The sequence below is a fragment of the Patagioenas fasciata genome, chromosome 1 (genome assembly GCF_037038585.1).
Source record: "Patagioenas fasciata isolate bPatFas1 chromosome 1, bPatFas1.hap1, whole genome shotgun sequence".
Lineage (NCBI taxonomy): Eukaryota > Metazoa > Chordata > Aves > Columbiformes > Columbidae > Patagioenas > Patagioenas fasciata.
Genome location: NC_092520.1, coordinates 188688873 through 188712597, shown reverse-complemented (window position 1 = coordinate 188712597; position 23725 = coordinate 188688873). Strand labels below are relative to the sequence as shown.

Below are 23725 nucleotides of genomic sequence, written 5' to 3'. Positions count from 1 at the left end.
AGCCAGAGATGAGGGAAGTATCACTGAACACTCGCTCTGTGCTGATACACTTTCCATGGCATGCACCAAAGCCTCCAAATGTTGGAGATGGTGGACAGGGAGCTGGCACAGTGGAGCCAACCTCGGCTTTAGCTGTTCTCATGCTCTTAGGCACACACCACTTTGTAAAGAGCTTAGAATTTAAATGTTGGGCGGGGAAAAATTTAATGAAATATAACAAGAGCAAGTGCAGAGTGTTGCATCAGGGCAGGAACAACCCCAGGTTCCAGTATAAGTTGGGGAATGACCTATTAGAGAGCAGTGTAGGGGAAAAGGACCTGGGGGTCCTGGTGGACAGCAGGATGACCATGAGCCAGCACTGCACCCTTGTGGCCAGGAAGGCCAATGGCATCCTGGGGTGTATTAGAAGAGGGGTGGTTAGTAGGTCCAGAAGAGGTTCTCCTTCCCCTCTACTCTGCCCTGGTGAGACCACACCTGGAGTATTGTGTCCAGTTCTGGGCCCCTCAGTTCAAGAAGGACACGGAACTGCTGGAGAGAGTCCAGCACAGGGCAACAAAGATGATCAAGGGAGTGGAGAATCTCCCTTATGAGGAAAGGCTGAGGGAGCTGGGTCTATTTAGCTTGGAGAAGAGGAGACTGAGGGGTGACCTCATTTGTGTTTATAAATATGTAAACAGTGAGTGTCATGAGGATGGAGCCAGGCTCTTCTCAGTGACAACAAATGGTAAGACAAGGGGTAATGGGTACAAACTGGAACACAGGAGGTTCCACTTACATATGAGAAGAAACTTCTCGGTGAGGGTAACAGAGCACTGGAACAGGCTGCCCAGGGGGGTTGTGGAGTCTCCTCCTCTGGAGACATTCAAAACCCGCCTGAACACGTTCCTGTGTAACCTCATCTAGGTGTTCCTGCTCCGGCAGGGGGATTGGACTACATGATCTTTTGAGGTCCCTTCCAATCCCTAACATTCTGTGATTCTGTGCTCTAAGAGAGTATCATAACCTAAGCAGGCAGTGTGTGGCTGACAAGGAGAGAATGGCTGTGCCATAAGATACAGTCACAGATCTGCTGTGAGCATCTGTTCCTGTTCTATCTTCGGAAACTTTGAAGCTTGATCAAGGCACAGAAGCCACAGTTCTACCTGTCCAAGGCCTCAGAGGGAGGTGTTGTTAGGAATCACAGATTACAGACTCACGCTGAGACAAGGGACACTCGGTAAGACTATCCCTGTGATGTAAGTCATGGACTGAAGTACAGCTGCCAGACTGGCTGCTCAAAACTCTTGGCAGTTACAGACCATATCTTACAAGCTATGTACTTTCTTTAAAGAAGACACAAAACAGATTTTTCAAAATGTGCTACTAAATTCCTGCTCATTATTTCAGTCATAATCAGCTTTTAGATACAGAGTCAGTAAAACCCAGAGAGGGAGAGTGAGCGGCACAAGAGCATGCTTGAGCCCACTTGACCTGCACAAATGTATACCAGCTGGAAAACTGTCACACTGAATTTCAGTGAAACTGAGGGTGCAAGCAGAAAGAATGGATATATATGTGGTCACTACTACAGTTCAGCAGAGTGACAGGAACTTGCCCCTGTAGACTTACAAATACATTTATTACTTTTTAAAACGGCATTAAAGCTTGTAAATTGTTTAAGGCAGCTTTGAAAAATATTTGCAATAGTGAGTGAATCCAGTGCCAGGAAACATCAGCCAGGTCTCAGTGCATACGGTCTCTTGGAAATTAAAGCCACAAATCATCATCATAATAAGCCTTTGGTTGAAGTGATTTGTTCAGGGTGTATGAGAAGGTAATCTGTAATCTGGTACTGAAGTCAAAACAATAAATGACCTTCACAGAATTTTTGCACCTTTCTCAGATAGCGTCAGCTGTTTTGAAACCTGATTTCTATAAATCAAATTTGATTTCTAACTGTACCAGCCAGTTTGAAAGCAAAGTCAACAAGCTTTTGACAGTTCAGCAGATGACAGATCATCTGGCGGAATAACAGCTGACTGTAAGGATTAATTCCCCATTGAAAGAGATCTGGATCAGGGAGAAAATTAATCCAAAAGATCATTTCTGCACCACTTCTGAAAGAAAAGGCTACTTCATTTCTGTCATATACATACAGTGGGAGGGGAGCTCATCTTCAAAGACCTTGTTCCCTTCACAGCAGTGACAAACTTCTCTGGTTCTTTCTAGTTGGTGCCAGTGCTTTCAAATAGGAACAGGGTCAAACATCTCCAAACCCTCAAGGGATCTTTTAAACCATTATGTTCACAAAGGCCAAGTTAAATCCCTGTTCTGAACATTTTCAGCTTTGCATGTTTAGAAATCCAAATCTGCATTATTTTTTTAAAATCTGGTATGGGTAATGCTTTATGTAAGAATATTTGATTTTGGAAAACCTTTGTTGATGATTTCCAGAAATGCATGGCTATGAAAAGAAAACCTTGTACGTGACAAATATATTTCGGTTAAGTAGGAGCTGGTTAATCACTCATAAGTCTTCTTTTTAATATTTCATTTCAAGCATTTCAGATACTTGGTGTGCATTTTTTTTCCTTTCGCTTCTCTGTGCAGGTACTTCTCTTCCCCTGTGCAACGAAAATATTACAGTCATCCTCTTTCTATCTCTGTGCTCACACGCAGACAATCCCGGATCATTTTATTTCTCTGTGAGGCAACACATCTTTTCTGCATCACTTGAATATCTGATCTTCCTGCCTGGTTTTTCTGAACAGATATTCCATCATGAATGCATCAGTTCACAAGGGATGGTTTTGATGGTAGTTCTCACTGGACCAAGCAGCGATGTCTATCAGCAATTTGAATTACGCTTTCCTGTTTATCATATCTGAGACAGGCATCCTCTCTTACAGTGACCACTCTGTAGTCCTCTCCTAGTGTATGTGTATTGAGTCTTCAAGAGAAGAACTGACAGATTTTGTTTGCCGGCAACTTCCACAGCTCAGAGTTCTCGCTCAGCCTCATAATGAGGCTTCTGGGTCTCAGAGAAGCAAGATTTGGAGTACTCTTCTAACAGGAGGAGTGATAACAACCAGTCTAATGGATTTAAATGAAACTTACTCTCCTGAAGAACAGGGTAACGATAGCAGATCTTGATTCCATGGTTAAGCCCATTTGATAACTAAAATGGGACTGCAGCACAGGTTTGGCTGCCTTGGTTATCCCTGCTGTTTGTTGCTAACACACTGTGCCAACTCGGCCAGGCAATGACTGGACATGTTCTAGGGATATCATAGCCCAGGGGCTCTTTCCAGTAGACAGTATGAAAAAGATCATCCTGCTTTGGGAAGCAAGAGTGTTTATCCATATGCATATAACTATACGATGCCATTTGCTTTCAGACACTGGTCTGTTTTATTTAGCTGTTAGGGGCAGCTGGTGACTCAGACCCTCCCATCCTGCCCAGCTTGGTTCTAAGAAAGAGTGTGCCTTGGACCATGCTCTCAGTGTATCAGTCTTGAAGGCTATGCAGTCCCTGGATTATATACAGCCATTTACCATCCTCTTAGGCTTCGCTCCTGGTTTCAAAATTCCCATTTGTCTTATCTCAAGGAGTCAGCATGAGAAGATAAATGCAGAGCTAGCTAGCAGCTTATTCAATATAAACAGCTATTTACTTTTACTTCATCTATACCTCTGGAGATACAGAAATAGCAAAGAAAATAATATATTGCCTGGATTAAGTATAGTACTTGTCTCAACAGTGGGCAGACCCCAGCTACCTGTGATACCTTTCTCCTGCCTGTGGACTGGGTCATAGCCTGCCTTCCTACAGACCCTTCCTCTCTCATCTGCTCTTTGGCAAGTGTTTCCAGTGTCTTAGGTACTCCCTACACGGATTCTGACCTCCCTGACCTGTCAGCCTCCCCTGAGCAGAGTAGAAACTTTGAACAATCACAATGATGTATTGCTTTGCAACTGCCAAAGATCATCCCTGCACAATTGTCAGACTTCTCTGGGCGCTGTGGGAACACCCAGAACTCAGTCACCCTTCTGCCCCCCCTGCAGCAGACTACACAAAGGTAATAAAACAAGCAGAAGAGGAATTAATATCTACAGAAAATAAGACAGGTCTTTCTGTTATTCAGGTCCTCTCTCAGACTTCCTGTACTAGCATCATTGGCTACAAAAGGCTGGAACTACATATACATATATATATATATATATATATGCACACACACTGTATACATACATATATATATATACATACTACACACATACTCAGGTCATAGCAGACAGCCCAGATGCTCAACACTAGCCAGCGAGTAGACTCAGCACTAATGCTCTATCTCCATAGACTGGCTTTGTAATTCTTATCTCTGAAAGACCTGGTATTTGTTCATTGCAGAAAGTTTCTCATAGTGTAGCAGAAAACCCTTATTATTGTTTCAAATTCTGAAGTAGAATAACGAGGCATTCTTGGTGGAGATTCAAGGCTGGGGTTCACTTCTGCCTGTGCTTTGTTAGAACTAAGACTACATCAGTTTGCAGTGCAAATGCCACCCACATTTGCTAACCAGCTTTCACTCTGGTGATAACTGTATGTTAAATACGTGGCCTTATTTAGAAATATCAGTGGCATTTACATAGTTCCAGTTCACAGCATTTACTGGATGTCAGTTGTGTTTCATGACAGTTTTATTACCCTACCTGCGGTAAACCTTATCCTCTCAGACAGCGAATACAACACAGCTCATTGTATTCTGTGAGACAATACCCTGTTTTTTACTGGATTAAAAGTAACTGTAACCAAGTTTCCAATACAAGACTTCTCATGCAGCTTGGGACTTAATTTGATTCCTATTCTTGATGTCTAAAATAGTGCACAGACGAATTAAATATATGCTAAATTGTTAATTTTAAACTGTGTGCTGTAGTTAAGTAATTATTAAGGAGAATGCCTGAGATAGAAAAGTCTTTTCTGTGCAGTTCTGAGCTATCCAGAAAAGAAAAAATGTCTGAAATCCTTGCTTCATTTAAGTCACATTACCTACAGCAAAGCCAGAATTTTACCTAAAGAATGAAAACAAAGTAAGAAACAAAATAAGATGGGAGAGTAGTGTTTTGCAAAGGAGTCACGTAGTGTGCAAATGCCCACAGCTGAACTCTGCAGAATCGTTTCATGACCCAAACATGAAATGGGAAAAGCATTCACTTTCCAATTTGTTACCGCACTTCTGAAATGATGGAATTTTCCATCATTTCATAACCTGCAGTACTGTGATTCCTCCTTCTGATTACGAATTGCAGCCAACTGATAATGGAAAGAAATCTGCTAGACCATATGGTGGAAAATTCCAAAGAATATTAGTACATCTAGTCTGAAAAATACTCCAGTGATGTAGATTTGACAAGAGAGCATTTATTTTAGAAAAGAGTTTCACTTTATACCATTAGCAGGACTAAGAATCCTTTAGAAGTGAAGATGCTTTATAGTGTGACAGATAAGTGGGTGGTAATGTACGCAATTCAGCACTTTACAGGGCCATTGGTAAACAGCAAGATTATTAACAAATAATTAATCTGAAGCACAACTGGGCTAGTGACTGGCTAGCACTACCTCACTAGATCTTACTCAGCTGTATTTCCTGACACATGGCCTGTTCAACTTGCAGCTTCTTCTTTCCATGACCATGTCTACTGAGTTCCTTTTCCATCATCCCATGTACAGACCACATGTTCCTCTCAGCACAGACACTGGTCCCTACAGTCTGGGGCTCCTAGCTGTTACCCGCCTGCCTTCTGCACAGTTAGGACAGTGCATATGAACAGCAGACAACAACTGATGGCAGTGGTGAAGGTCCACAAAAAAGGCTTTCAATCTTCTTCCAGTCTGTGCATACACTTCCACCACCTCACTGTTTCTTCAACTTGTTCATAACAGACTTGGTCATACAGCATTCAGTGAATTTCTTTGATTAAGGCTCATGCAGTCTAATCTCTTCTTGGAAGGCTTCTATGGGTGCCCTTTTCCCCCTTCTTCATATCACAGTCTTGAATACTCCTTGCTGCTCCCTTCTTGCATTTTCCATCAAAGTGCAGCACTTACAAATTTCTTGCTTACAAGTCTCCTACTGAGCTCATTTCTCAGAAATTGCCTTCATGACCACAGTACAAAATGAACCCACATTTGCAATCCTACTATACACAATTTAGTTATACATAATTTAGCCTTTCTTTCAGGGTTTTGTTCCTGTTTGTATTTCCATAGAGCACAAACTGTCTTTTTTCTTGCAACCTCCTCCCCATCTTCACTCTTCAACAACAAATATGGAATTGTGCCTGTGGAACCCATGTTATTTCTCTCATTCCTTCTCATATTGGTGGTGGGGCCTGGCCCTTTTGAATGTTTCTTCTTTCTGAGTGAGAGTACCAAATCTAACATTTAGTATTTTCCTCCCATGCATTTGAGTGAGTTTTGCTGAACTGAATCCAAGTCTGGCTCCTGTACATACTCTGAAAGATCTGCTGATGTCTCTGCAGCTCTGTCCTGTGCTTTGGGGCTCACTCCATACAGAGATGATGAATACTCTAGGTGCAGACATTAAGTAATCACCTTCTGCTACAAGGAAACCTCACAGCGAGGCGCAGCAGCAGTGCACCTGATGCTTTATACTTGAAATTATCTAAGTGACGAGAGTCTCACAGGCATTCAGGCATCAAGGACGCCATTTCTTTGTCTAGATAAGCTACAGGCAAAGTGGAAGTGACAGATGCAGGTTTCCCACACCTAACTGATACAGTTAACATTCAGATCCTCATTCAGGTTTCTTTGAGGTCAGCAGATCTGAGATGATGTGAATCAACCCCATGCAATGTCTGTCTTTTTCCACTTACCACTATGGTAACTACGCTCCTAAAACTGGTCTCATTGGTTTCCAATTACACACCTAGTTTGGTATGGTGAGGGAGGGTCTGCAGCTTGTATCCAGAAGATTTTAAAAGTCTACAACTTGTTTTTAGACATAGGACCTAAGACTGATTGAATAGACAAGACTAAAAGAAAGACAAGCTTCCCCTGAGCAGGGAAAGTGGAAAGAGAGGTGCTGATCTCTTCTCCCAGGTATTCTGTGGCAGGGTGTGTGAGAATGGCTAAAAGCTGTGCTAGGGGAGGTTTAGAGTGGATGCTAGGAAGCTTTTTTTTAGCAAGAGGATGATCAAACACTGGAACAGGCTTCCTAGGGAGGTGGTCAATGTCCCAAACCTGTCAGTGTTTAAAAGGCGTTTGGATAACGTCCTTAATAACATGCTTTACTTGGTCAGGCAGTTGGACTAAATGATCGCTGTAGGCCCCTTCCAAATGAAATTGTTCTGTTCTGTTCTGTTCTATTCTATTCTATTCTATTCTATTCTATTCTATTCTATTCTATTCTATTCTATTCTATTCTATTCTATTCTATTCATTTGTGTAAGTAGAAAGCCAGCTCTCAGCAGTGAGGAAACAACAGCCCAGTATAAGCATAATACCATAAGTACACCATGCAGATTGTCAGATTTTTTACCTCCATTTTTTTCTATGAAGAGATTGACTAAAATCCAGAGCAAATGCTCTGCTTTGGATTCCTGCACTGTGACAGTACTATGATTCACTCCACTGCATCGATTTGCACAATGAAGGCCTCGGGGATTATATATGGGAGGAGGGGTTTTTAAGTGGTTTAAAAATACTCTTCAGACCTTCCAGTGAATAGGTAGATACGTATAGAGAAAGATTTTTAAAGCGAAGATCTGAAATAATTATCCCTTAGAATCTTGGCACCAGAACTGGGTTCATTGCTAATACTCTGCTTCACTGCTTCTCTAAGTCCTGCCATAACTTTGTAAAAGGACCATGCTAAGCTGAAATAGTTGGTACCTCTCCTCCTCTTCTTTTTACTGGCCTTTTTATTCTCTAGTACTTGTCAATGGAAATAATTAACCTGCAAGCACTTGTTATAAATTACTATAGGGCTGTCAGTGGGGCACATTGTCCTTCCAGACTTTTTTATTCAAAGACACATAGCACTGTTTTGTTCTCACATAAAAAGAAGTACAAATGAAGAAATACAAATTTTACATACTGCAGAAATGTAAGTTTAAGTTAAAAAAAAAAAAAAAAAAAACACAACCAAAAACCAACCAAACACCTATTAATTTGGATGAAGCCTGAAATCCCATTCTGGATAACAAAATCAATTTGTAAAGTGATATTAATATATCTAGTACTTACCAAAATAAGTCCCGAGATTAATGAGGAAGTGCCTGTCAGGGCAACGTAGAACTTGGGGGTTAATGTGTTCAAAAACATACTCACTGAAAAAGAAAAGAGAAAACCATAAGTACAAGCACAGGACATGTTGTCCACATGTGTTCCCTCCTCCTCCCAACCACTTTCCAACTTCAGATAAATTATTACCTTAATTCTGATAAAAAAGGCAGTTTAAAGAACATCCTGTTCCATCTGTCTAACATGTGATAAAGCAGAGCATTAGACTGCCACATGTAGAATTTTGTTTTTACAACCAGAATTTTGTTTTCACAACAGGGTCAATCACAAGGCATTGGAAAACTGTTGCACAAATGTTTGGGTCTCTCCTACTCCAGTCAATGCTCCACTGACACCAAGTTCAGGACTCCCTATGATATATGGAAGACATTTTATTTCTTCCTTTGCTACTCCATTGCAGCTGGAAATTCTAAGGGTTGATTTCAATGTCCTACATTCAACAGTGTCTCAATGTCCTGTATGATCTTGGTGAAACTATCTGAATAAATTTATAAAAGTCTTCTACTTCACATTACCTTGGTTCCTTACAAAGTAGGAGATAATAGCATTTCCCTAACTCTTTTCACTGTGTTAAAGTTGGTGAACCACTGTGACAACAGTGAATAAATGCATAAAACAGATTAGGAAAATATTTAACTGGCTTTCTGGTAATTAGGGGTGAAAATCATGATAGCTGCCCAAATCATCTGGAATCTGGGACAGAAGCAAAAGCCAGACAAGCTGCAAGGAATGGCAATTCCATCTGTACGGGCTTCTGGAAATTCAAAGGGCTTTTCTAGTCAACTCATATTTTGGAAGCTGCTGAGAGGATCACCAGGTAGTCATGCTCAGGTCCCCATAGAAAATCCCTATGCCCCGAAGAGAATAAAATAATCTTTTAATAGGCTTCGGATTACTCTACAGAAGCTACTAGAGAGAAGTGGAGCTCTTCCAGTGAATTCTAGACACTTAGAGAAAACTACATGGACAGTCTAGGGTATCTTCTGTATAAAAATCTACTGGTCTTATCCTTAACCAGTGCCAAAGTATTTCTCATGCATATATCTATTTTTATATACACACATGTATATATTTGTACACATACGTACATCCATGATCGAAGAGGGAAATGAAAAGAATTAGCAGGTACATTTAAAAGGCTCATAGCAGACTACCAGTCATTTAAAAATGCGGCTAAAAGACGTGGATACATAGGTGGGAGGCCCTCAGTTCATTCTGTTCCCTTTCAAATTGACACTTACTGAAATAAAATAAACTGGGACAAAAAAATGAAGAGAAAACAATGACAGCAGGATACAAATCATCAAACATTTGATTAATTTTCGATAACCAGTAAAACAGAAAATGGTTTTCCAGAAATGCATCACTAAGAGAGATTAAAACCCTGTCATTCAGCTGCTTTGTCTGGGTTTTGGCTGCATATTTTCTGTTATTTTTTTCTTGAAAAAGCCATAAAACTGTTAAAAGGGAAGTGTCATTTTCTGCTCCAGTGGAGTGGCATGAAGCATCAAGATGATATAATAAATAACTAGTTTGCTGGTTTTAAATTCCATCATACATTTTCTTTCACAAATGAGTTGAATGTCAGATTCTCAGCTAGCATAAATCAGTATAACATTCCCAATTTTACTGTGTGTAACACAGTAAAGCTGATTTATGCTGGCTCTGGCTCAATAGCTGGGGTTTCCCCATATATTATTTCTTTTTTTCCTGTTCCCATTCTTTTTTTTTTGGTTTGTCGTTTTTTGGTTGGTTGGTTGGGTGTTTGGTGTGGGTTTTGGTGGTTTTTTTGTTTGTTTGTTTTTTTGTTTGTTTGTTTGTTTTGTTTGTTTGTTTGGTTGGTTGGTTTTTTTTGTGGTGTTTTGTGTGTGGGCCTGCAGGGTTTTTTGGATTTTTTTTTTTTTTTAAGAATGTCTAACACCAGCTGACTTTGGAATAGTAGTCCCTGTTTTCTCCAGCCCCAGTACCAGCTAAGAAGGAAGAGGAATGGAGAGACTGAAATAGCTTTGGCTTCTACAAACCACCCATGAGTCCTTTAGAAAAAACATTCCTCATTCTGGAATGCAAACGTAAGCTAGAGACATAATCAGACTGTGTCCCTAGGGAAATTTCAGACTGCCAGTGAAATGACTTCCTCTGCTTCGGTCAGGATACTCCTCAGAGAGAATACGCTATGATGGGATATAGATGTTCACATCCCCTATGGAGCACAGTGCTGCTGCAGTGCCAACAATAACATGAGAAGCCAAGCAGCAGGAGATTTTACAGAGGTGCTTTCTGTTCTGTCCCTCCGGCATCGCTTCACAGTTCATGGAATGCTGGAATTTTTCTATTAAACTGGAAAATTTTCCCACTACTGTGGAGGAAATTTGATTTTCAAAGTTGTGAAGCCACCTAAGGCTTTTGTGTTTTAGAAGATTCCATGTGAGGATATCGACTGAATAAGGATATAGTCTACTTGCTTTAAATACCTGCTGCCTGTTTCACTAAGAAATGCTGCGAAGAGAACAGTTTCTTACGCGGTGATGAGGTACTCGCTTATAGTTACTGACTGCCATCACTATCACTCACTTTGGGAAATGCATCCCCATTTGGAAGAGCCCTCTCAACAAATTAGCTCCACAGAGCTCATCGATGGAGTAGAATGAATGAGGCTCTTAAGAAATGCTGTTAGCTCTTCTCTGTCACCACTCTTTTACAGGCAATGTATACTGATTTACAGACAAACCCTCAGATCTGAGTGGAGATAGGCTTTTATGTATCTGTCATTTTCATCAGTGTTACTGCTTTCTTCTTTGCTTGCATATACAAGGGTGCTCCTTCATGCCCTTTACTATAGGCTGCTACAATTCTTCACTTTTATAGTTCGATCATGGGAACTGGCAAGGTGAACAGGTACAACACTGGATGCCTTTAGACTATATGGGTCAGAATCACAGATAAACTGGAATAGCTCAGTAGATTTGCTACAGCTGTCCTCAACTACCAGAGATGCTTATCTGGACTGTTATCTCCCTAATCCTTTTGCCTTCTTCTTCCCACTCATTAAATATAAGAATCTTCTGTTCCATGATGAAAACTATCAACTTCTGCCAGATATTAACTGCCTTCCCAGTCCCTTTGTCTCCATAAATATTATTAACAAAAGCAAACATTTTCTAATAAGAAACATATCTCTAAAAGCGTAAAATAAGCATTGGGGGATCTGCATTCAGGTTATTTCTATTCTGAAGTCAACTGAGAATTCAGTCATTGTTTCAGTGGAAACTACATCAAGGCCTAGTTCTCATAATATTAACCCCCAAGTAAAAATCAGCCCACTTTGGGGTTATCTGATATGTATTATTATTATCCAGAAAGGAGTATTTATTTACAGTCAGCATTCTGCCACTGGAGAAATCATTGTCATAGCCAATGTCTACATCCTGGAGCGTATGCAGGCTTCCTTCATGGCGTTGCAGTAAACTAGAGCCATTAGATAATGCTAAATGGCCATCTGCCTACATTTGGATGGCAGTATTTTTCTTCTCTGTTTCAATTTGATGAAATAGCAGGATTGAGGAGCAGAGAGATTTCTGAGAAATAAGAGTTGAAGATACCAGCAGAATATGACTGCAGAATATAAGAAGCCAAGTAGAATCACCAGAGAAAGGTGGTATTGTTTGTTCGTTCTTCTGAATTCACAGCGTGCCAGTGTCTGCCTAATTATTTCTGTCCACAAAGGGAAGATGGTTCAGTTTTTCAACATGGACTGTCATCTCTTGTCTATAACTTGGTAAGACACTGAAAGGGCATATAATGAGTATCTAGAGAAATAAACTTGCCTAATCTTCCTACAGTGCCTACTCATTTGAATTACTGTTAAATCCCAATTATTTCCACAGGCTTTTGATGAGAAATTATTTATTTCAGATGTGTTAATAGAGACAATAGAATACAGTACAGCCTGGGTTTTTTTGAAGAAAACCAGCATGACCCATAAATGCTGTCTAAACAAGCCAAGCATGTCTGCTTGTGAGAGGCTCCAGCCTTACAAATACCCACCCTCATCTTTCTTCCCTTCTCTTTATTGCTTTCATTTTAATCATGCTCGAGTCATCCAGAATAAGCTACTATTTATGTCTCCGAAGGTGCCTCCGTTATGTTGGTAAATCATTCCATCCTATTGTATAATATCTCGGGAAGGACTTGTATTTCATTGTTAAGCGTGCAGGCTCACAGAGATGAATTTACATCCAATTCAATCCATGGTAGACAAGCTAAAAAGGCACAGAAGTCATATCTAATATTCCCTGTTGAGGCTGTTCAAAAGATGTGATTGAAATGCTCTTGAAAGCTGATGCCTTTTCATTCCTGCTATGTATGTTATTCACTGCCAATACTTGTGATTCATTCTGAACATGGCAATAAACAAGAGAGGAAAATCCAGATATTTTTCAAGTGACAAAATCCTCAAATCATGTAAAATGTGTCACTCAAGGTGATAAAGCACTATGTTGCTTTAGAGATTTCTCCAAGGCCTAGAGGTATTTAGATTTCAAGCATGTGAGGAACCACAGTAGGATGGAAATACTGGGGTTAAACTGCTCAAAGTATCATTGTGCTGCTATATTAGTTAATTACATTAGAAGATCACTAGGGGAGGGAGCATTGCAAACTACTATTCCCACGTGTCGATCTACTAAAATTACAGCCTCATTACCTAATTCTGAATGTGAGGCTCTGTACCTTGCACAGTAAGGTGCAAATAGCAATATTACATAAATCATATACACAAACAGATTAAGCAAAGGCAGGACTGCATCATTTATGGCACCTCTAAAAGGGAAAATAATTCCCGCAACATAATGCTATCTTAAAATACAGATAAACTTAAATATATGCCAATTACTTAGTATAAATAAAAAGATGCATTACAGACCCAGAATTAAAGATCAGACATAAATAATCCAAATATATTGCAATACACGTGAAGGCATAGTTCTTTTTGTGCCAGTATGTCTATGCTCCTAAGTGAGACCAGGTTTCTGGGTACAGTATTAACTTTTATGAGAATTAATAGCCACAAAACACCGAAAAGCTTATACTCACAGAGCCCTTCTTGTGCATTACTGGTTCTTAAGTCATCATGGCTATAATATCTGTGTCACTAAGAATTTTCACTGCACTTTCTGTCTCCACCCTCCATAATATTTGCTTGGTATGCAGGCCAATGTGAGTTCTTATACCACCAGTGCCAAGAGCCTAAATCCTCAGGCAACAAGCTAAGAAACCTATTGTTGAGGACCTTTGACCCAGCAATTCAGCTTCTTTTCACTGCAACCATCCATTCAAGCTGGTGTTCAAACACAGTACAGAGGATGGAGCAGTGACTGGCTGATTTCACAAGGGCCTCAGCATGGATTAATGCAGCCCCCCTGATTCAAAGCTGCTGTAGCAGTGAAGAACTCTTCTACAAAACTGTCAGTAAAGAGGGCAAAATAAAACTCAATAAACTTCTTTTAAGAAGTGTGTAACATTTCCCTCTCTGAGTACGAAGCGCTGCATACACTTGACTTCAATTGAACTACTTATACATGACCTTTTCAAACCCTCATAACATTCGTTGTAAGAATGTTAACAATACTTTTTTGGGAAACAGGCTGAATTGTACATTATATACTATGATGGCCTCCAGCTCAATATAAATACAAGCCCCATCAGATTTAAAGTCAGCATGGGGTATTGTCTCAGAAAAAACATATTTTTTACCATTTATCAGGTTTTTCCCTGGGAAGCTACCAAGATTTTTTTTCACTACTTGAGATTTCTTGAAGAAATTACCAAAGGAGAAGTAAGCATTCAAAAGTTTAAGAATGCCACAGACTGAGTTTCATTTTTACTTGTTGCAAATGCTATGGAACTTCCTTCTATAAGGCCTTTGTGTAGCTCGGTTTTCAACACTTGAAAAAAATTGTCACCCAGAAGCAAACACGTGGCCATCCCAGGCAGAAACAGCCGGTGTCTCTGTGCCGTGCACAAGGAAATCCAGATGCCCACTCACTTTGTTCAACCACCTACGCTTATCCTAAAGGCATGAGGCTGAATGACAGTCACATTCAGATGTCTGGAGCCTGAGCTAATGGACAGTGAAATTGTCTCTTGTGCTCAGCGAATGCTGGATCAGAGGCCAGGTGACAGAAAATGGTGATGTGCCAAAAGCTACCCGTTATTTCAGATAAACAATGAACTCTGATTAACTACATAGTTGCGCATACAAAATTCTGCCCTTACAGGTATTTCTAATTAGTTAAATAAAACTTTTTGGACTGAAGACCACCACACTTTCCCTTCCATGCTTCCACATCTTAAATTTAGGTTTTCCCTTTCAACAGAATACTTTTACCACAATAAAAAGGGAGAGTGAGTAAGGATGGTCAATTCTGGAGAACCTGGGTATCACAGGAGACGCTTTCAGACACAAAGCACAGCCCAAAGAGAAGAGTGGAAGGCAATAATACAGTAGCAGTTCCAGGTCAAAAACATTCATGTTCATTTACTTATAGGTGAAAAATAAATAATTTTGAAGAGTCACCCAGTGGCCTACTGAGAAAATTATGTCCCGCATAGAAAACTGAATCAAATCTCAGCAAATTCAGTCCATCTTTTCCCAAATAACCCTGCTTGAGGATTGCTAACATATTCAATTTAATAATTCTCCTCAATATTTTAACACATTAAATACCTGAAAATCAAAGTGACACAATTATCAGTGTTGGCCTGCTTTTCAACACCAGGTCTATATTCATGTTACAATGTCCAAAAGTTATGAGATTGGTCAAAATTCTGGTTCAGTCCTAGCAGGAATTAGTCTGTGCTGGTTCTGGAGCTTTTGGGACTTAATATATATATATATATATAAAATTAATATACCATGTCCTTCGGAGTGCATTAACCATTCAGCCTGTTAGAGATCAAGATTGCCCATCCCTACTGACAATAAAATACAGAGAAACATAAATGCTAAGAGACAAGAGCCATCACAGAACTGAGGGCAGAAGGACGCACAGGTGAATCAAGGAAAACCAGATCTGGAAGACAAAAAGCTACTTAGACACTACTGTGACTTGGAGAAGGGAAAAGAAAAAAAAAAAAAACAGAGAGAGAAAAGTATAATACAGAGATGAGTTAAAAGGAAATTTTAAAATGCAATTACAACAAAAAATAACATACATAGAAAGAAGAATATAGACACAGAACAGCAAAAGCAAAAAAAGACACACAAGAAATGGCACACACAACATTAATGTAAATAAAGGCTATTTTTACTTTAGCAATGATGGTTTGCAATTAAGAAGTATCTTTTCACTGGGAGAAATCTGACTGGCGACACTAACAGCTTTGGTCACTTAGGAAAAGATACTGTCAACAAGTTATTCCCTGGTATCAAATACACCCCAAAGACTTGTCTCACAAACTAAGGCACTTACCTAACATAAGATGCTACTAAAGATTCCCATTCCCAACTATATTTTCCCAGAGTGTCCTGCTCAGGTCAGCTGCTACACCTTCCCCCAGTTGGATGTACTGGCAAGGATGCACTATACCCACTCCAAGAGAAACATTCTCTTTTATGAATTTAAATACTAAAACCAACTTAGGATAGCTAGGCTCAAGCACAACATTGTTGCTATTCCATTTGTCTGGGATCATGAACTCCCTACCTTGTGGATTTGGGGAGAATAAAAGTGTGGGGGAAAAATCAAAACCAGCAACTATCATTATGCAAATTTGCTGCCATATAGTTGCCCCTGCCAAGGTATAGAGACATTTGCTCTTGGTTTCACAATGCAGTGGTGACATGAGTTAATTATACAGCTCCTCTTAATTGCAGAACATGCTGCATGAACACCAATATTTGCTAATACATTGGCAGCAAAAACCCTGTTAAAAAAACTGAAGACTAAACAAACAACAACAACAAAACTCCACAGCTTTTCCATTTAAAGAAGAAGAAAACAAGGGAGAAACAATTTCCAACGACCTCACAGCCCTTAGCTGTCATGGACTGAACTGTGCATTTCTTTATGATCATCACAGTGTCTTAATGCTAAAAGCAGAGTCCTGCTATTAGTAATGTACAGGTGGAAGGGAGGAACTGGGCCAAATAAGAATGAGGCACGAAGGACGAGCAATGACGTATTGAGTAGAGACATTAATATTTGGATTTTTACAAATGTCAATGTGTAAAATTGGGTTGTTGCCTGGATCTTAGTCAAATTCTCTTGCAACACTTTCAACTTAAATTCCTCTAAAATCAGGTTGCTTGCAAATTGATTTGAAACACCGTCATTATACATGTTTTTCCTGCAGGTTTTAAAGCTTCAAGAAACCTGTGAGTCCTTGTGCTAATTTTAATTTCAGTGTTGCACTGCATGAGGAAGCACTCTCTCAGATTTGCAATGGGGGATTTCCTTCACTGTGCAATGCTACAAGGTGTCTTTGTAGCCAGAACTAGTCCAGACATTGGAAGAGGCACCTTCACAGTTAACATGTGGCTTCCTTCTCTAATCACATGTACATCAGCATGTGTGCGTATCAGCAATTTCCCCAACACCAAAGCAGGGGAAATCCTGATGTGATGCTACAGTCAAATGAGGCTGCATTCCCTGACGGTCTCTCATGTGACTGCACAGCATCACCATGTATAGACATTGTCTACCTTCTTCTAGATGCATACTTGTAAAAGAAAGCAGGATTATACTGAGCTCTTCAGAGTATAGCTGCTGCACAGTTTATCAGGTAGATGATTTTAAGACCTTTATGTCTTCCATTTAAAGCACACAGTAATTTGGCTCTATTGAACATCAATAGTAAAGTATTTCACTGCAAAAATGTACCTAAGCACTGAAACAAAATGACCTTCTTTTTTCCACTCTCCACATCAAAGTGTTCAAACAAATCCATATTCTAAAATTACTTTTAACATCAACTAACCACTCACGTAACTGAACTGGTACGGCTTTATCCAGTTTGGACAGGCACTGTTTGTGAAGTCAAACCTACCTGTTACCTTAACTGCCATTTATTCTGAGGCATTACACAGATTTATGTGGTTTAGCCTTTCAAAGCTGTATTAGAACAAAAGCCAATTACTGAACCTCATTATCTGCAGTCATTTAAGACAATTAATGGCTTGTGTTCCAAGTGCCAGACCAGCACAGTTCTCTCAATAGAACAGGGTAAGTTTTGTGCTCTTCTTTCATGCAACACTCAGGGAGGTAACAGCTCCATTGAATCTTTTTTTATTTTGGTTCATTAGCTGTCTAAAGAATACTCAAAACTAAAAGTTTGCCACAGTGATTAATTCCAGTGCCAGAGATAACAAAGGCTAATCTACTCTAGAGAGACAAATCATGCAAAGAGTTTTCACCACCACAAAAGTAGTGGTTCCACAAAAGAGAAAATATCCCATTGGTTCCCATTATCCGGGAACCTCTCTCAGAGGAGCTATTCCCATGCCAGGACAAAAAAAGGCACATGGACAAAGCACGCTCGGCTGCCCTGCCCTGTTCTTTTGTGCCTCCTTTTGTGCCAGGCAGGATTTGATATAAGCAATAAATCTACAGATATAAGCGGTGCTACATCTTCCATCCTTCCTCATGTGTGGCATTCATAGGCATACAAAGATGTGAATCAACATCTATTATGCATCCAAAAAATTGTTTCAGCAATGAAAAAAATTAGAAAATACGGCTAAAATGTACATCTTGACTAAAATTTTGACGTTTTCAGATACTTTTTTTTTTAAGTCTGGAGAAATATTTTATTTGAGATACTTCTGTTCTAATCTTGATAGCCTCACTCTGTATCGCACAACTATTTTGAGAGTCTCTAAGGTGCTGATCTCTTCACACACAAAAAAATGCAAGGTGCTTCGTGGAATAGAGGTGACTGGAAAATATTTTCATAATTAGCGCCAGCAACCTCTTGAAAACTCCCTGGAGATCTACAATAGCTAATATCATTATCCTGTCATTGAAAGCTCATCTATCCTTCCTACTTGCAAAATCAATAGGGTGTTGATGCCATTTCTCTCCTACGAGAAATTTCTACCTATGATAAATTTCTGTAAGTGGCAGAGATTTTTTTTTTTCAGTAATTGATGATCTGGGTAATGTGGCACAAAAAGAAGGGAAAAACAAATTTTCCATCGAGTGTGATTCATTATTCTTATGTATCTAATAATTAACTTTCCCCTTCAGTATTCTTAAAACTGAGTGACTCACACAGTAATTGTACCAAATGGAAAAGAAGTTCATCAGAAAACGTACATCTTTGCCTCCATTTTTGGGTATTTCAAAGAAAGCACAGCAGCAGGTTTGACAAGCACTGTATAATTTCCATTGTCTACCAGTCTCTTGGGACACCCAAAACTTATTAAAATGGAAAAGGTTCTGCAGTAACGTCATAGACAGAACTGCAATCTGCAGTCAGCACCTGACTGATGAGGAGACAAACTCTGGGGGAGAATTTTGAATAAGGAAGATTTTCAATAGAGTGAGCTCCAGAGAAAGAATTTCCAACCAAATGCATGGCAAATGGCACAGCGGAGGCTGAGGGAGCACCCCTTTCACACGGCCTTATGGAAGTATAGCATGAAGTTACAGACTTTCAAAACACGACCATTTTGTGGCCAGGGTGGTCCTCCCATCTCTGCAGGCAGGGAGTCTCCCTCCAGTGCCATTTCCTCCAAAGGTCTTGTGTGTCCCCTAGACAAAACTGGACTGTCCACAGTTTTAAAGCTTGTTTTGTTTAATAAGAAGACAAATAAAATGCCACTAACTCTCCTGTTACCATGAACAATAATGATGCTGTTTGATTTAACCTTTGATGAAATCCTGGGTGAAAAGGCAGCACAAGTCACTCACTATTTTTCTTCCTGAGTATTTGATGGTTTTCATTTCAAACATGAGCCATGGCTGACCTGTCTGAAAGCAACTATGAAACAGCATTCTGTCCAATAGTGCCTTCTTTAATTTTCCTTTCTTCTGTTTAAAATTACTGAATCTTTCCAGAGGCAGGTCTCCTCATGAAGGTAGAAGGGAGCACAGAAGAGCTGGGGCAGGCCTTGCAGGCCGAACTGCCTTAGCCCCATGCAGAACGGTTACTCGACCTGCTGCAGCCATCAGGCTGCTCAGAAATATCACAAAAATACACTAACCCCACCACTCTGTGCTACCCACCAGCTGCTGTCAGATCTCTTTTCCTCTAAAGCCAAACTGCATAGAGAGAGAAGTGAAAAATGCAGGATTAAATTAGCCCAATGTGGCATGCCTGATAGACAAGAAGCTTGCAGGAGAAATAACACCAGTGCAGGACTTACTGTTACCTCTGTTGTCACCCCTGTTGTTGACCCAGTCAGATATTGTGTGGGCTACATCTTCAAAATTCAAAGTCTAGGTAAAACATTCAGCTGTATTTGGAACCCCCACATTTAGGTCCATCCTGGACCCTGTGAAAGTAAATGCCTGTCTGGATTCTCTAGGTGGACATCAAGCAGCTGAAGAGTGCACCGCCACATTTTAGTAAATAACTCTAGGGACATATTCTGCATGTGATGACATTAAACTATAGCTGGGTTGCAGATACCATGAAGCAACTTTAAAAAAAAAGAAAAAAAGTCTTTCTCTTTGTGATTAGCAGGCTATGTCTTTGGTTTTGCACTGTTTTTTGTGCACTGGCCTGTGAGAAAGATGCTGAGCTAAAGGGAGGGCATGCTAGAAGCATGGCTGGTTAGCAACACTGCTCTTCCCTTCCACTGCATCATGCACACTGGATCTCTAAACAGACAGGTAATGGTTGAAGATCCTCTTTGCAGGTTCCCCCTTTGACCTGAGCTATGGGAACTCCAAGTTCCTCAAGAATCAGGCCAAGATGCCTCAAATCAAATGTCTGCAAGTAGAAACTGGTTTTGAAAGTCTGGTCAGGCAGGCATTGAGTCACCAAGGTGAGACGAACCCCAGGAGCTCGGCTTTCCATTCTCCACTGGTGGGTAAGACATGAGCACCAAGCAAACCCGGTGACCGTTGCCTGTTCTCATTTCTGAACACAACTGAACGGTACTTCGCCATTGCACTAAGGGACTAGAGAAGGCCTCGCTGCAAAAACAGCCCATCAAAGTGCTGTGGTTTTCCTGCATCTGCTTGTTCCTCTTCTGTTCACATTACTGTATCTAGGACTAGTAACCATGGCTATGCTAATTCTCAGATACTGGTGGTTAATTATGATAACCACTGCACTGGGATTTTTTTCTGCCATCCTTTAAGTTGACCTACTCAGACCACCCTGCAAAAACTGTCTTTTAAGCTAAAACTTTCCATGTTTTCTCTTAATGCAGTTGCAGAAGTTTCTGGACTTTTTGGGGGAGGGGAACATCAGCAGAATGATTCAACAACCAGAGGACCTCACATCCACTCCCAGGTTTCCCTACACATGTGGTTAAGTACTAGCTTCCTCTCTGGCCCTTGAAAAAGAGCAATAGGAAAGTGATCTCCAAGTGTGCAGCACATGGAGATGATTTGCTTCTGAACACATGCATCTCAATGAACAACTGCTTCAGCAGAAAGAAACAGAAGAAAACTTTGAGAATGGCAGAATACCAAAATCAATACAGCCATACATTCAAAGTGCACTCTGGTACAGAAATCTCAAAGAGAGAAAGCAAAATTATTGTGGTTGACTACTTAACTTAAAGTTTTTCAAAATGCCACTTGGCTCAGAAACAGAGAGATTCGGAACCTGCTAAGTGTGTTTAAGTGCTTGGAATTGTGGCATTTAAATGACCAACAAAACCCTTATTGCTCATTATTCAAAGCACGAAATACCACTGAGCGAAGGGGAGCTGACTTTCTGGCTAGAAGTGCCCATTAGAGAGATGCACTTAGGGATATATAATACTGCAGCAACATGGAATTTGCAATACACTTTGGCTTCTGCTCCCAGCTTCACGGCTGGTTTGTCTGCGAGTCTTTCAATGCAGTGTTTTGGGGCCTGGGCTCCCTGCCTGTGGTTTGGGAAGAGACCTAAGTAACATTTTGTGTGCAGGAGCAGCAGAGATCTTTGCACTTATTTATCGCCCCGCTGTTGGTTTCTTCACTTACATGTAGCACTGTCTGAAGACACCAGCAAGCTGAATTGTTCTGGCCTTCTCCAAGGGCTGTTTCTGATACTATCATCCTCCCGACCAAAAAGGCATTACAGAAAATAGCTGATTCTTCCCAAAGAAAGGTATTTCATTCAGTGCTTTCCAGTAGACCTCATCTTGGTCCGGCCTGTACCAGGACAGCACGGTAGCCTAAGCTATGGTGGCCCACGAAGCAGACTTGCCTGCTCACATTACATAAAGGCTTTGTAAGAGGAAGGAGAGCATGAGAAGGTATGTAAGGCTAATTAGAACAAAAAACTAACACAGCTTTGCAGCCTTAAAAACTCCCTACAACAGAAAAAGTGAAGACTACACCTAACCCACTGTGCTGGGCTTGGCTCTCCCTGATTTGACTACCATCTCGCTATTATCTTCGTTACTTTTTAAAAATAATAATAGCTCCCCAAAGGAGGTTCTTCAAAGCTTCAGCAATATTAGCACTACTAAGGAATGGGTCCCTTGAAGAGCTATTTTTCATATTATGCAACTAGTATTTCACATGGTGAAGAGCTGCCACTGAGCAGAAAGGTCCCAAATTCCGAAAATAGTCACAGGATTCAAGGAAAACCATCCGGGCTTGTTAAGGCATTGCTGCCTGAAGGAAACTGCGTGATGCCCGAATACACGCTACAGCTCGCCAGCAGAGCCAAGCCCAGAGCTGATACTGGCAGCAGAAGTCAAAGGCAGGAGATGCCAACAGGTCGGCAAGCTTGAAATGGTATCAAGAGATGTTACCATTCCATAGCCGTATCGAAAAATGTATTTGGCTGACATGCAGTGGGGCAAGATTTATTTATTCTTGCATGAATGCATCAATAAAGGAATCTTGCATTAAGCCTTTCCCAAAAGCATTTGCAATTTTCTCAGTGAAGCATAACACTAAAAAAAATTGAACTGTTTTTCAAAACCCAGATTTTTTTTTCCCCATTAATAAATCCTTTGTCTTGAAGACATTTAATTTTCAGATTAAGTAAATAAATCCAGTCTTCTTTAGCCTGGGAGTTATGAACATGGCCTTGTGGAAAAAATGCACTTCTTGAATTTGAAATGTTATAATAGGTTTTTAGACTTCTCCAAAGTGGTGGTTTCCTTTTGTTGAGGAGTAAAACTCCTGAGGAAACTACTCCAGGTTCGTTGCTCATGAAGTACACTCGTAATTTGGGTGATTAACTAAATGCCACAGACACATTATCTTTTCCCTAAAGCTGCCTTTTTTTTTTCCATGGGATTTTTCCCAAATTAATTTAATATTGTCAGTTTTCCCAAGTTAATTTAATACTGCCAAATAGGTAAATCCTTCAGAGATTAGTTAGTCTCAAACCAGAGCTAGAAACCCGCAAGGCTGATGACTTGTAGTGGTTTTTGCTGCAATTTTAAATATGTTGTTCTTCTTGGTTTTCAAAAACAAGGAAACATTTTTAATCCTATGCTTGATTGCTCCTATGAGGCAAAGCAAAAAAGGAAGGCAAGAGGACATTGTTTAGAAAAACAAAGCTCTTTTTGCCCCATCTGCCAGTCCCACTGCTGTCAATGCTGAGAGAAAATGCCGACTGCATTGATACACGTCAAGAGAACTGAAGTGTCACAAAATGCTGCAGACGTTTTTCCCATATTCAGGTTTTGGGAAATGCAGGCAAATACTGCAGAGGCAGCAATGTCGGATAAGCATCACTGAGGCAAAATTACAATAAACATGTCGCACAGAAATTCAAATGAATAATTAAAGCCCAGGCAGAGTTCCAGCGTGCTGCCTGGGTGTTTGAAAACAGCCCCCAAGGAGTGGTTAAGGAGAGGCCTCTTCACTGAAGTGGCCCAGGACATTCTCAGGGGCTGGAAAGCCTCCCTGACATCCCGAGCCAAGCTTGCAATCAGCTGGGCTGCAAAGGGGAAAAAGAATTGTTATCCTGCAGTTTCACACTTATTTCATATAGAACCAAGCAATTTCTGCCAAATCCTGACCGGTAAGATTGAAAAAGCAGAAAAAAACAAAGCAAAATCAAAATAGAAAATGAAACAAGCCTGGGATTCTTTGTTGACAGGCATTAACAGTGTCATTTTCTTTCAGTGCAGACTGCTGTTTCTTTCTCTGGTTTGCTCTGTGCAGATGGAATTCTTTTCACCACGGTTATACTCCCTTTTTTTTTGAAATGTTTATCACCAGGAGCACTCCACAGAGCTGACAGGGAAAGCACAGAGGCTCTGCTGGCAGATGGGCTCATTAAGATTTTCTGCTCAAG

The 23725-nt window shown here is 40.4% G+C and overlaps 1 protein-coding gene across 5 annotated transcripts in view; it reads right to left on the bottom strand.

Annotated features, from left to right (window-relative positions):
• Positions 1-23725, bottom strand: part of ST7 (suppression of tumorigenicity 7) — a 152041-nt gene that overhangs the window by 62886 nt on the left and 65430 nt on the right. For all 5 annotated transcript variants that reach the window (XM_065855999.2, XM_071803332.1, XM_065856007.2 and 2 more), the window contains one exon: positions 8246-8328. In XM_065855999.2, coding sequence (XP_065712071.1) covers positions 8246-8328 — 83 coding nt within the window. The remainder of the gene's footprint in view (positions 1-8245; positions 8329-23725) is intronic.